Consider the following 14,342-nt stretch of genomic DNA (forward strand, 5'->3'; position numbering starts at 1 on the left):
ATGTTGCTGCCGAGGAAGCCGCTAGCGAAGTTTTTGGTCTTCAGCAGGCCGTGTATAATGAGCACGTTAACGGTTTTCAGAAGGCTTTGAGGCAAGCTGAGTTCTTGTACCGGGAAGTGTCTGTGACGGACTGTCGCTTTAATGTAAATCTGGATGTGTATGACAATCGCATGTTGGATGTTGCGGAGATTAGCCAACTCAAGGCTGAGAAGGAGGCGGCCACAATTGCAAATAAAGATACCATGGTGACTACTCCAGTAGCCACCACGGTTGATGGGGTGGTGGGGGAGGTGGAGGTTGCCGACGAGGAAGCCGAGGGGGCAGAAGAGGACGCGGCGGGTGAGGAGGTGGATGAAGCTGAAGAGTAATATTAGTGTAGATATTGGGGCGAGGATGCCGAAACTTATTTTATTTGTTTTTTGTTCGTTCATGGGGACGGATTATGGTTTTAGTTTTGTCGGCATGTTGCCGGTTTGTTTTTAGGGCGAATGTGCCTGCATGGAACTTTTAGGGACCGGAATGTTACCATTGTAATGTATATTTTTCGAAATTTATGGAAATGGCAGTGTTTTCCTTCTTGTTATTTTTATTTGTTTTAGCTCATGTTTTTATGTTTTGGAATCTGGTTGTGCTAGTTAGGTATGGGAAATTTAATTTCAGAGTGTGGTGGTGTGTGCTTTTTTGATTTATTGACGTTTGTTCGCTAAATGAGCCGGTGCTTGCGTTAGCGGCCGACAATGGTTGCGGTTATCGACCGACGGTACTTTGGACTGGCGGGTAGGATTGTTTACTTGTTTGTTTCGCGGCATAGGACTTGGAGTACTGGCTAGGAACAGTTGTTGAGTTCGACCAACGACACTTAGAGTAGTGGCTAGGAGTTAATTTGTTCGACCAGCGGCACTTAGAGTAGTGGCTGGAAGTTAATTGTTCGACCACGACACTTAGAGTAGTGGCTGGGAGTTAATTTATTCGACCAGCGGCACTTAGAGTAGTGGCTGGGAGTTATTTTATTCGACCAGCGGCACTTAGAGTAGTGGCTGGGAGTTAATTCGTTCGACCAGGCACTTAGAGTAGTGGCTGGGAGTTATTTCGTTCGACCAGCGGCACTTAGAGTAGTGGCTGGGAGTTAATTTATTCGACCAGCGGCACTTAGAGTAGTGGCTGGGAGTTAATTCGTTCGACCAGCGGCACTTAGAGTAGTGGCTGGGAGTTAATTCGTTCGACCAGCGGCACTTAGAGTAGTGGCTGGGAGTTAATTCGTTCGACCAGCGGCACTTAGAGTAGTGGCTGGGAGTTAGTGTAAATAAGATGCATAAACTTGTATTTCATTGATGGGTGATGCCTCATTAAAACCTTCCCGGCCAAAACCCTCCTTAGGGAAAAAATGTCGGGGTAGGAAAGAGTGCATCGGATTACCAGCGTGGTTTAACTAAAATAGAATTTGAGGTGGGAGATGTTCCAAGTGTTGGGAAGCGGCTCTCCGGATAGTTTTTCTAATCGATAGGCTCCATTGCCGACTTCTTTAAGTACTCGGAAAGGTCCCTCCCAGTTGGGTGAGAACTTGCCTTCGTGCTTGTGGGCTTTGCTAGCCATTCTCCAGACGAGGTCCCCTTTGTGAAAAGAACGCGGTTTCAGCTTGGGGTTGTATCTTCTTGCTGCCCTCAATTTGGTCGCTAAGTCCCTGATTCGTGCCTTTTCTCTTGTTTTGTAAAGAAGATCGAGGTGTGTAGCCATGCGTCGGCGTTTAACTGTGTCGTGGTGTTGTTGTCGTACTGAGGGTTCCCCGATCTCTATCGGAATGACAACGTCAGTTCCGTATACTAGAGTATACGGTGCTTCGTGGGTCGAAGATTGGGGGGTGCACCTATATGCCCATAGTACTTCGAGCAATTCATCCGGCCATTTGCCTTTGGCTCCATCTAAGGGTTTCTTTAATTGTCAGAGGATGATCATTTTGGCGGCCTCAGCTTGGCCGTTGGTTTGAGGGTGTTCGACGGAGCTGGTTATGTGGGTAATGTTCAAATTGTGGTAGAAGTCAGCGAGGCCCTTGTCTATGAACTGGCCACCATTATCGGTTATGATTGTGTGGGGGATCCCGTAGCGGCAAATGATGTTTTTCCAAACGAAGCGCTGGACTTGGTTGGCCGTGATGGTGGCTAATGGTTCTTCTTCGATCCACTTGGAGAAGTAGTCGACTGCGACAATAAGGAACTTGACCTGGCCTTTCCCTGGCGCAAAAGGGCCGATTATGTCCATGCCCTATTTTGAGAATGGCCATGGTGAAGAGATGTGGTGCAGCTCTTCCTGGTGCATGTGTGTTATCGGTCCGTGTTTTTGGCATTGAACGCATTTTTGGACGTATGTGGTGCAGTCTTCTTCTATTGTGGGCCAGTAATAACCGGCGCGTAATATCCTGGCGGCCATGGTTTTGGGTCCTGAGTGGTAGCCGCAGATGCCTTGGTGTATTTCTTGTATGACATAGTCGGCCTTTTCTTTGGTTATACACTTGAGCAAAGGCTTGCTGAAGCCTCTTCTGAATAGTTCGCCCCCAATTAGGGTGTATCATGCCGCTTTCCGGATCCATCCTCTTTCCTCGTTTGGCGGGGTGACTCCTGCTTCTAAGTATTTGATGAAAGGTTCCATCCAGGTGTTGGTGGTAGTGATGTTTAAGCATTGGTTTTGTTGCTCAATGGAGGGTGTGGCTAGGGTGTGTTGGAGGAGTGACTTGTAACGGCCTTTCTTTTTGGTGCTAGCGAGCTTCGAGAGAATGTCTGCTCGGGTGTTGTCGCTTCGTGGGACGTGTTGAATCTGGAAAGTGTCGAAGTGCTCGGTTAGGGGTACTACCATGTGGTAGTATTGCGTGAGGGTGGGGTCTTTGATTTGGTAGTCACCATTGAGATGGCCTACGGTGAGCTTTGAGTCTGTCTTGCACAGGAGTTTATGCGCGCCGACGTCTCGCCCTAAGTTAAGGCCGACGATAATGGCCTCGTACTCAACTTGATTGTTGGATGTTTTGAAGGTGAAACGCAGGGATTGTTCTATGAGGACGTTGTCGGGTCCTTCTAGTACTATTCTGGAGCCGGCTCCCAGCGGGTTTGAGGAGCCGTCTACGTGCATGGTCCACCAGGTGTCATGGGGGCGTGCTCTTGAAGGTCGTTGGCAAAGTCTGCTAGGCACTGTGCTCGGATGGGTCCATGCGGCTCGTAGCGCATAGTAAATTCTGACAGTTCGATGGCACAAGAGGATAGTCGACCTGCTAAATCGGGTTTTTGCAGGATTTTTTGTATGGGATGGTCCGTTCGGATGATGATCGTGTGTGACTGGAAGTATGGTCGCAGACGACGTGCTGCTGTGATGATTGCAAGGGCTACCTTTTCCACCATTTGGTATCGTGTTTCTGGGTCTTGGAGGATGCGGCTTGTAAAGTATATTGGTTGTTGGGTGTTGTCCCTTTCTTGGACGAGTGCGGAGCTGACGGCGTTTGTTGATGCGGCTATGTACACTATAAGGGGGAGGGAAAGGTCTGGTTTGGTCAGGACCGGGGGAGTGGTGAGGAGTTGCTTCAAAGTGTTGAAATTTTGTTCGCAGGTGTCCTCCCAAGTGAACTTGGTCGACATTTTCAGGAGTTGGATCATTGGTTTGGTTTTGTCCGCCAACTTCGGGAGGAAGCGCGAGATGGCGGTTAGTCTGCCCACTAGTAGATGTACCTCTTTGATATTCGCGGGGCTTCTCATGTCGATGATGGTTTGACATTTTTCAGGGTTGGGCTCGATCCCTTGCTGCGTGAGCATGAAGCCTAGAAATTTCCTGCCATCTACTCCGAATGTGCATTTTTCAGGGTTGAGTCTGATGTTGTATGTGCGCAGGGCTTTGAAGACTTGTGTTAGGTCCGCGGAGTGCTGTTGCGCGTTGGGGGACTTGACGATGATGTCGTCGACGTAGACCTCTACCGACCTGCCCAAGAGTGGCTGGAAGACCCTATCCATCAAGCGTTGGTATGTAGCGCCGGCGTTTTTGAGGCCAAAGGGCATGACTCTGTAGTAAAGGTTGGCCTCCTCGGTTATGAATGCGGTTTTGATTTTGTCTTCCTCAGCCATGGGTATCTGGTTGTAGCCGGAGTAAGCGTCTAAGAAACTTAATATGGCATGTCCCGCGGCCCCATCGACGATCCTGTCTATGTTGGGTAATGGGTAGGCATCCCGTGGGCAGGCCTTGTTCAGGTCCGTGTAATCTACACACATGCGCCATTTCCCTTTGGGTTTCTTGACTAGCACCACATTGGCGAGCCAGGTCGTGTATTGGGCTTCACCGACAAAACTGGCCTGTTTTAGTTTATCGGCCTCTGCTATAGCTGCTTGCCTTCTACTTTCTCCAAGCTTCCTCTTTTTTTGGGAGACGGGTTTCGCGTTTGGGAAGACAAATAGCCGGTGGGCGACGATCTTGGGGTGAACACCGGGGAGATCGGCTGCCGACCAAGCGAAGAGGTCGGCGTTCTGCTTGAGCACTTGCTCGATGTGGCGCTCCTCTCCCCCAGGAAGGGAAGTTCTAACCTGGAGGAAGTGGCCTTGTTGCTCGAGTGGGAGTTGCCTTGTTTCCCCCACGGGTTCGAGGCGTGCTTCGGAGTTTATTCTGGGGTCTAAGTCATCGCCGGCCAGGGTGGTGTGGGCTTGGGATTGTTCAATGTTGTGGGTTGTCAGAGGTGGGTGTGGTAGTTTCAGGCTTGCCATGTAGCATTCTCTGGCTGCGCGTTGGTCGCCATGTACTGTGATGATGTCGCCTTCCGGGGACGGAAACTTCATTGCAAGGTGCGGGGTGGATACGATGGCACCCAGCGCGTTGATGGATGGGCGGCCAAGGAGGATGTTGTAGTACGTGTGGGCGTCGACGACCAAGTAACGAATGGGAATGGTGGGGACTCTCTCACCTGAGAATCCGTATATGGGCTCATTGTGAGGGGTTAGGTCAGCGAGGGGTATTTGCATCTTGTTGAATGTTTTCCAATATAAGATATCTACGGAGCTCCCCTGATCGATGAGAACCTTCTTTACTACGAAGTTCTCGACTTCCACAGTTATGACCATGGGGTCGTCTTGGTTGGGGCTGGTGCCCTGGAAATCGGAATCTGAGAAGGTGATGGGTGGCATTCTTCTTTGTGTTCGGCTGGATACTATGTGTATTTGCTGGACGGTTCTTAGGTGTCTCTTTCTCGATGAGGAGGACCTCCCTCCTCCTGCGAATCCCCCTGATATTGTATTGATTGTTCCGCGTAGGGGGGGTCTATCATCTGCCCGCCGCGGTTGCGGTTGCGGTGGTTCCCTTTGTTCTGCGTTCTATGTTCTGGCTGGCTCTCTCCTTGGTTCTCTGCGCTCGACTCTTCGGTCATTGCGTCGCTCGTTTCGCCTACTATCGTTCCTGTCATAACGGGGTCGGGGGGACATTCGCCTACTTCTCTTATATAGTGCCTTAGATGTTCGGCTCAGATGAGTTCTTCTATTTTATCTCGCAGAGTGTCGCATTCGTCGGTGGTGTGGCCATTGTTGCGATGGTAGTGACAATACTTGCTCAAATCTGCATTGGGCGGGTTTTGATATTTCCTAGGTGGGGGGAGGAGTTCTGCTTGCAGAACTTCATCGAGTATGCGGGACCGAGGCGCGTTTAGGGGGCATAATTCGAGAATTTTGCTGCTCTGCATTCTGAGGGACGGTTATGGTCTCGTGGGATGGGCTCTTTGCTGGTCCTCTTGATTTCTGTTCGCGCTGGGTGGTTTGGGCGTTGTTCTGGTAACGTCTCATGTCCTCGACCCTTATAAACATGACCGCTCTCTTGCGAAGTTCCTGCATACTTAGGGGGGCGCATGGCCAGCTCGTCGGCGAAAGGTCCTGGCCTGAGAGAGGTCATCATATACATCAAGATGAGATTAGGGGTGAGGTCCTTGATCTTCATGGCGATGGCCCCGAACCTATCAATGAAAACTCGAAGGGGTTCTCCCTCTTCTTGCCTGAGGTTGAGGAGGGCGATTGTGGTTAGATCATGTCGTCTGCTTGTATCAAATTGGGTGGTGAAGGTAGTGGTGAGCGTGGTGAAGGAGTCAATAGTGTAGGGGGAGGCTCATAAACCATTCCAGAGCTGACCCCCTGAGGGCTACTGAGAATGATTTGCATAGCACCGCGTCATCAGTGGAGTAGAGGCTTACTTGGTTGGTGTAAATGGACACAAATTCGTCTCGGTCCGTGGTTCCGTCGTAGGTAACTGTTGGTGCCTTCCATTTATGGGTAAAGGGGTCTCTGTTATCCCGTCCACGAAGGGGTGGCGACGATTTCTTCTGGAGGCGAAGGAGCTATAGTTGCCGCCCAAGGTTGGAGCGGTGGGCCTATATTCACTCTCGTCCTCAGTAGGATGGACGTCGAGTCTTGAATGGGGAGGGGGTCATTCCTCGACTGAGGAGGGGCCTCCATCCTCCATCCTCCATCCTCGCCAACTTCCACAGTCGGCACCAAGGGGGGGACATCTGCTGTTCTGCTTCGCGTGGATACCATCTTGCTTCTGGGGTTCACCTTGGACCTGTGAAATACTCTTCGGGCCCCACGGTGGGCGCCAATTGTTCTTATGGGACCGAGGAAGGTGGCTTTCCTTTAGGAAGGTGCCTTTCGCGTGGTAACAGGCCATCGGGTTTTGGTTGTCGGCCGTGTTCTCCATGTGGAGGTGTTCTTGCGTGGTAGGCGGCTATTATGCTCTTTGGGGGCCGTCTGGTTCTGTGCAAAGGCGTCTCTGCATGGTAGGCGGCTATTGTGCTCTCTGGGGGCCGTCTGGTTTTGTGCGAAGGCGTCTCTGCGTGGTAGGCGGCCATTGAGCTCTTTGGGGGCCGTGTACTTGGGTATGGTTGGGACAATGGCACATGGTGATTGGAGCACATGAATAATGTAGGAAGAGAGATGAAAGCAAAAAGCATAAAGCAAAAGCAAAAGTAGACATGTACCTTGTCTCCTTTTGCCTTTTTGGTCTCCTACCTGTTTTGGCCTAGAATCCTCATGGGAATGCATTAACCAATCATATTCCTTCCCTTGGCCGAGACTTCACTCTAGCATTAGGTTTTTAGGGTTTGCTTGTTAGTCCCTTTCATGTTTTTGTGTTTGCTAAAGGACCCCTATGAACTCCTATTTAAAGGGTGCTCCTTGTCTGGTAAAAGGCTTGATCATTTTGTTTCTAAACTTTTGTGTTTCAACCATCTCTTTGCCGTGAGCTCTCCTTCCTAGAAGTAAAATCGCCTTTGCCTTATCTTGCTTGCGAGTGGCGGCACCATCACTCATCTCTAGGGTTTGGTTGGCTTAGATCCCCCCTATGAGTGGCGTGCTTCTTCCATCATTCATCTTCTATGCTTTCCATTTTTGATGTTTCTTATTTCATTTTTGTTATTTAAGTGTTGTTGAATCCTTGTGTGTTTAAGCTTTAATCCAACTTTCTTCTTCCTTTCTTGAGCTTGAGAAATGAACCTTCACATCTAGATAGCTTGCTATCTTAATGTCTAGCGGGAATTTTCAAAAAGCTTTCTTAAACAACTTCACCAAATTCATAACTCTAAAAGAAAACAAGATAATCCTTCATCAAACAATTATTTAAAAGGACTTGCTCATAGAGCAAGAGATTACAATAAAATATGGTACTTCAAATATGGTTCCAATATCAACAAATGACCATTTAAGCTACAACATCCCCATTGTCACTATGATCACCAGGGATTTTCATATCTTCTCACACCAAAGAATTGGTGATCATTGCAAAAAGGAAAAACTACATAAGAATACAAACACAAGCAAGAAGGGTAAGCTAGAGTAAACGATCTTTATCATACAATTTAGCATGCAATTTAAAAGCGAGTATACATTAGTCATTCAAGCATGTGATATCAAACAAGCAAGACTCTTAAGACTCAATTTATCCAAATACATAAAATTGGTCAGATTCACTAGATGCATGTACTTGTGGTGGCCTCTACTGCTCTACAGAGCCATTGCTATGGGTTTCACCCTACCACGCACAAGGTTAGCCTTCAAACATCTAAGGTCATTATCGTGTCAAAGACTAGGGCCTCCTACTACTCTCACCACTTGAGTCAGTCCGCTCTACATGAGACTAACTAACTCTTTAGAGATTCAGGATGCAATCCTTACTTGAATCCTTACCTAATTATATACACTACGGCACCACCATGAAACCTTACCGAAGAGGTTCATGGAATTACGTCCATCAAATATGACACCACCATGAGATCTCACCAAGAGGCTCATGGAATTACGTCTATCACATCCAACACCACCATGAAATCTCACCAAGAGTTTCATGGAATTACATTAATCTCATACCATAGCCATATCTCACCAACCAACTATAGATTTATCAAGCATAACAATCTCATGCCAATATCCAACCAATCAACCAATTATGATTCATGCACTTATTCATACCAAGCTCATCAATTCCAGTTCATAAATCAAATAATACATGCATATTCTCACAATTCATGCTTTAAATAAGGTAACCCAATCAATCATGTAACCAACAACCAAAAACATAGAAGAAAACAACACTAGAGCACGTCCCGACACAAATCTCGCTCTGGCTGGAAGCACACGCTTAAGCGAGCCCTTTTCGCTTAGGCGAGAGCTCAAGTAGTGGAACTGATGAGGCTCCTCCGTCGCGGTGTTCGCCGGAAAAGCTCTCCCAATCGGTGTTCCACCGATTGAATCTCACAAAGAGCGAGGGAAACGCAGCGGAATGAAGATGAGGCTCGGTTAGCTCCGGTTTCTCATTGGTTTGGGGCAACCCAAGTAGGTAAGACCTAACCTAGGGTTTCTGGTGAGCTGATGAATGGCGGGAGTGTTCTCTACCGAATATCTCATTCATCCAAAAGCTAAGCTATTACATGAGATTGGCTTGCCTTTATATAGGTGAAGAGGCAACCGGAAAACCAACAAATAAACGCCGTCTAACATGGACCTAACGACGAGAGGAAGGGAAAATGATTTTGGAAAAAGGTTCCTAGCATCTAAAGAATGAGACGCCGTGAAGATGGAAGACAGGGATGCTTCGCGTGAGGGAACCCTAAGCGAGGTTAGCTTTCAAAAGGAAAGAGAAGCATGCTATCCAGAACCCTAGCCGCCGTGAAGGTTTGCGTGACAAGAGAAGTGATTCCACGCATGAATAAACCCTAGTTGAGCTGCAGATGATATGGTGTGCTGGACGCGTGAAATGGGCTACATTTCTTTGAACCAGAATGGTCTGGCGTTAAAGGAAATCTCGGGTTGCAGCTGTTTCAGCCCACACACGTGGTTTTCTGAGGACTTTACAAAAGGATGAAATACGTGGTACAAACTGATGGAAATGTTTGCCGCAGATGGATGACCACGTGGTGTGCAGAAAGCAAACTTAGAGAGTTGGGCCGTGTTGTGTTGGCTGCAGCAAGGATGTGGTGCTGGAAGGAACAATTGAAGAAGCGTGGAAGAATTTGGCCTGAAGGAAAAAGGTGTGCTCTCCTCCTTGGTGCGTATGGGCTCGGGCCCAATAAAGAGATCACGTTGGCTGCGAAAGAAACAATTTGAAGAAGCGTGATTGTTGGTGTAAAGGAGAGTTGGGCCGCAGGCCCAATGCCAATTCTTCAATAATTGGCAGCTTTAGAAAATAGGCTGCATTTAGCAAACAAACCCAATTAGACACATTTATTTAATTAAAATCAAAGAAAATTAAAAGAAATTAAAATGAATAGGCCTAGGCGTTGGCCCAATGCTATAAGCCTTATTGGGATCACATCAGGAACAATGAGGTTTTTGCGTTTTCTCGCTTAGACGGTACCTCCTCGCCTGGGTGAGATGACTTCTTGCTCAAAACTGGGGCTCGTCGCTTGAGCGACAACTCGAGCAAAAGTCTGGGAGGGTTTCTAATACTCTCGCTTGGGTGAGACTCGGTTGCCTGGGCGAAAATACTATATTCTCTCCACTGTTCACGCATGAAAAATAGAAGTTTACCCAGAACAATGCACAATGTATTTTCATACCATCACAAGCACCACGAAATCATAAAAAACACGAAACAAAAATGAAAACAAGCAAGATAAATTAAAAACATGACACCTTAGCTTCCCTTACCTGAATAGGGGCTAGCAAGTAACACCAGCACCTAACAGACGAACACCACAAAAACAAGAACAAACTCGTGAGTTGGAAAATGCATACAAGAACGAAGATAGGGTTATAAGGATAAACCCTATACAGTACAGACGCACTCACGATGAAAAAGGAAGAATAAGGGTGTTCGACTTACTTGAAGAGGGCTTTTGACTGGCCTATACAGGAAACTGGCTCAAACCCTAATAGAGCTCTGAAAAGAGAGAAGAGAGTGTGAGGAAAGCAGTTGTCTTACAAAATGGAGGCAGAATGAAAGGGTTAGGGCTGGAAGAGGGGTTTTAGGGCCCGCATGAAATGGCCTTAGGCCCAACAGTTAAGGCTAGGCTCTTAAAGATTTAGGACAGGAAAAAGTGAACCTTACAAAAAGAAATAAAAATATATATATATATATATATATATATATATATATATATATATATATATATATATATATATATATATTCATATCACACCCTCTTTATTAATTTCTTTTTGTCTTTGTGAATTGAGACTCAAATGTATTCACCAAAACTATTAAGAAAACAATTAAAAAGCTTTTAATATACATTAATTAATCCTTGTGAAGTTTGAAACTCAAACGATGCAATTGGTTCACATATATAAAATATATAGATATTCACATTTGAGTTATATATATATATATATATATATATATATATATATATATATATATATATATATATATATATATATATATATATATATATATATATGAATATTGTCTACATTAGTGGTTAAAGAAAATATTAGTATATTTTGGGATGTTTGGTTCTTATTTTGTTAGTTTACACTATATAATAAAATGTGGAGATTTTTTTACGCCAGTGGCACGATTTCCTTTTTTAATAACTCACATAGCATATTGTTGATAATAATTTATTCTAGCCTATAAATTGCCAATCAGAATTCGGTTATCGGGGACTCGAATTCTGAACAAGTTTTTTTTTTTAATTTTTAAATTAGGCATTTTTAAATTTAAAAAAAAACAACTTTAGGTGTTATCTTTTTTATTTTATTCTTTTGAAAAAAATGGTTGGAATTATATTTTAAAAACATGAATTTTTTAAAAAAAATTGTTTAGTTAAAAAAGTTAAAAATAGATTATTTATTGTATGTTAAGATATTATATGTGTAATTTGGAAATATATTAAAGTTAATGTAATTTACTTATTTTTGAAATTGTTTAGTTTATTTATTTTTTTAAATGATTTAGTATTGCGTATTAAGTTATTTTAGGTATTATTTGGAAAAATATCAAAATAAATGTAATTAAATTATATTTTGAATTTCTCGAGTTAAAAAAACAATTTAAAAATAGATTTAGTATTGTGTAGTTGTAATTTGGAAATATAAAATAAAATATAAAAATTGTATATTAAAAGGTTACAATTCATTTGTATACTTAGTTTTTTTATATGGTTTAAATTTTTGTTGTAGTAATTTGTAATGTAGCAAATAAATTGCAAAATATAGATTGTAAAAAATTGTAAACAATATTTTTTTTAAAATAAAAGAAATTACTAAAATGATTTATGTGCAAGAAGTAAAAAATAACATTTGAAATTTGTTAAAAATAATTTAAAAATGAAGGAAATTACAAAAAACCTGTGGCCCTTGGTATGGCCAATATTCTTCATGTCTTAACTCACCAAACAAATAGTCATATATTTTCATGACGACTTCCAACATATAATACAAACTTATGTACATGCTGAAGTCGTGATGTGCATGTTTGCAAGCTGCAATAACATGTGAACATAGTAGATGGATTTTTTGAAACTTTCCACAATCGCACCACCTTTCATCTAATCTGACTACAAATTTTTCTGTAGGACGTACTTCTCTAGGTTTCACCATCTCCTCCACTATGAATCTTGTGGTATTTCTATTAAATTCAAGACGTGGTGCGTGTTTGACTTGGAGTCTGCATCTTGTAGGAAGTTAGTTGCATATTCATTGTACACATGACCAACACTCAACATTGCAGTTCTTTGCTTGCCTCTTTTCGTGAAGTAGGTGTTGCACCTGGTGTACATGGTCAATACTATGGAAGAAATTGGCAAATTCCTTGTCTTCTTTAGGACAAAATTTATTGCTTTAACTAGATTTGTTGTTTCGTGACCCCACCTTTTTCCTTGGTGATATCGCTGTCGCTAGGCGATCAAATTACCACTACTTTAGCAACTTCAGTATTGCCAGTTAGTAGTGAACAAAATAGTTAGGGTTAAGATAACCCTGAGTCGTCTCACAACGAATACGGAATTGATCTCAAATATTTGATTCTTAAAAATGCAATTAAAACTAGCAATTATAAAAATAGGGGGTTTTGATATGCAAAGAAAATGACACGGAAGATTGTAAACACAGTAATAGTAAATAGGTCAATTCCACTGCTTTTTCTAAATAAGATTCTTCATTGGTTATCTAGAGATTATTGTTAAATTAATTATTGTTGTTGATTTACAAATAAATCAATGTAAAGACTCAATTCATTTGTTGGCATCCTCACTTTTAATCAAAGTAAAGTCTCAATTAAAAGTGAGAATTATTAGATTGTCCATAGTAAATTTAATCAAAGTACAGTCTCAATTAATTTTACTATGCCTAATCATGTCTATTCCTTTGTTTCTTTACCAAATAGAAAACTTAATTAATCAAAGTAAAGTCTTGACTAATTTTAGTTAAAGTAATTACCTCTAATCAAATTAAAGTCTCAATTATTGGCAAAAACTTATTTAATCAAATGAAAGTTTCTAAACAAAATCAAAGTAAAGTCTCAATTTAATTTAAAAACCTTTTAACTCATATAATTAGCATGCATGTAGATTTAAAACCATTATTTTCTATTCAATTAAGAAGCAAAGGACATAGATAAACAAAAACCACAACAATAATAAAATAACAAAACATATAAATTCATCTAACCTCAGAATCCAGTTAAGAAATTACAGTGGAATCAACCCTAAAAGCTTAGCCCTTCATGGCTTTGATGGAATACATGATGATATGAAGGAAAGAAAATAAAAGAAAGAATGAGAGATGTGGTGGAGACGGTATCTGCCAAAACCAGAGAGTTCTAAGTGTTAAAGCTGTAAGTTGTAAATTGTAAGTTTGTAAGTTCCCCCGCTTCTGCTCCCTTAAGTCTCTTTATATAGGCTTCCACTGGACTTTGGGCTTTATCTGTCAGTTGCTAAAATCATTTATTTTTATTTAATTAATTAGCAACTTAATTCCTGTCCAATTTCCAATTCTGCCCCTCTTATTTAACCATATTTGCAGTTTTGACCAGAGTTGACTGCTGACTTTGACCAGTTGACCAGAGTTGACCAGTTGACCAGAGTTGACCAGTTTGACTGTCCTATCAGATGCTGACACGTGGCAGTGCAGATTCTCTCTCCAGAATTAGGGTTTCTGCAGATGCAATGGAGATGGAGATGGCAATGACGGCTGACGGCGCGGCTGCTGCCGCTTTTCGGCGAGGTGGTCGGACGTGACTTGTGCGTCTCCAGCAATGGTGTTTTTGCGGTGGTGATGGCACGCAAGATGGTGGTGCAATGGCTGGAGATGAACTCACGGTGGTGCGGAAGAATGGACGAGAATGAGGGTGGCTCGCGGTGGTGGTGTTCGCTGCTGCAGCGGTTGCGGCAACGCTCGCGGTGGTTGCTGATTCCGACGTGGTGGTGCGTGGAACAAGCATCGCGGAGGCGTGGTGGTCTTGCGGATCTGATGTGAAGATAGAAAACGATGGTGGCGCTGCCATAGAGTGCGCGAGGTGCAGAGATGGTAGAGGTTGGATGCATGACGGAACTGCGCAGGTCGCGCTGGCGGTGTGCTCGCGGTGGTTGCAGGTCTGCGCGGTGCGACGTGATGGCCGGAAGAGGTGGAGGAGTAAGCTGGGAATGGAGTGCGACGCGGTGGTGTTGCGGAGGCGCTGTGGCGTGGTTGCGGACGAAGATGGTCGGAAAGAAAGCTTCCATGGTGGCTGACGGAGATGGCGGCGGCGGCTGCCGTGGAGGGTGGAAGGGAAATTAGGGTTAGGGTTTCATGTGTGAGATGGAGGAGATGATGACGTGGCAAGATCTGAGTGGTCAATTTGGTGAGTGGAGGATTATGACACGTGGCAGCTTATGGTTGGCTAATTTTAAAAGGTGTGGATTGCCACAT

The 14,342-nt window shown here is 43.9% G+C and overlaps 1 protein-coding gene across 1 annotated transcript; it reads right to left on the reverse strand.

Moving 5' to 3' along the window:
- Positions 1–2,562: 2,562 nt before the first annotated feature.
- On the reverse strand, positions 2,563–5,144 carry LOC114170230. Its single transcript, XM_028055720.1, has 2 exons — positions 3,322–5,144; positions 2,563–3,220 (listed from the first exon to the last, which is right to left on the reverse strand). Exons 1-2 carry the CDS (start codon positions 5,142–5,144, stop codon positions 2,563–2,565), a joined length of 2,481 nt encoding a protein of 826 aa, XP_027911521.1.
- Positions 5,145–14,342: the final 9,198 nt, after the last annotated feature.

Source organism: Vigna unguiculata, chromosome 11, assembly GCF_004118075.2.
Source record: "Vigna unguiculata cultivar IT97K-499-35 chromosome 11, ASM411807v1, whole genome shotgun sequence".
NCBI classification, from domain to species: domain Eukaryota; kingdom Viridiplantae; phylum Streptophyta; class Magnoliopsida; order Fabales; family Fabaceae; genus Vigna; species Vigna unguiculata.

What these genes read in the sequence shown, in the direction of transcription:
- LOC114170230 (XM_028055720.1), bottom strand. Translation starts at nt 5,144, where the DNA reads ATGCCACCCATCACCTTCTCAGATTCCGATTTCCAGGGCACCAGCCCC. An exon ending in CGTCTGCGACCATACTTCCA is followed by an intron (nt 3,221 to 3,321) that starts GTCACACACGAT and finishes TCGAACTGTCAG; the next exon opens with AATTTACTATGCGCTACGAG.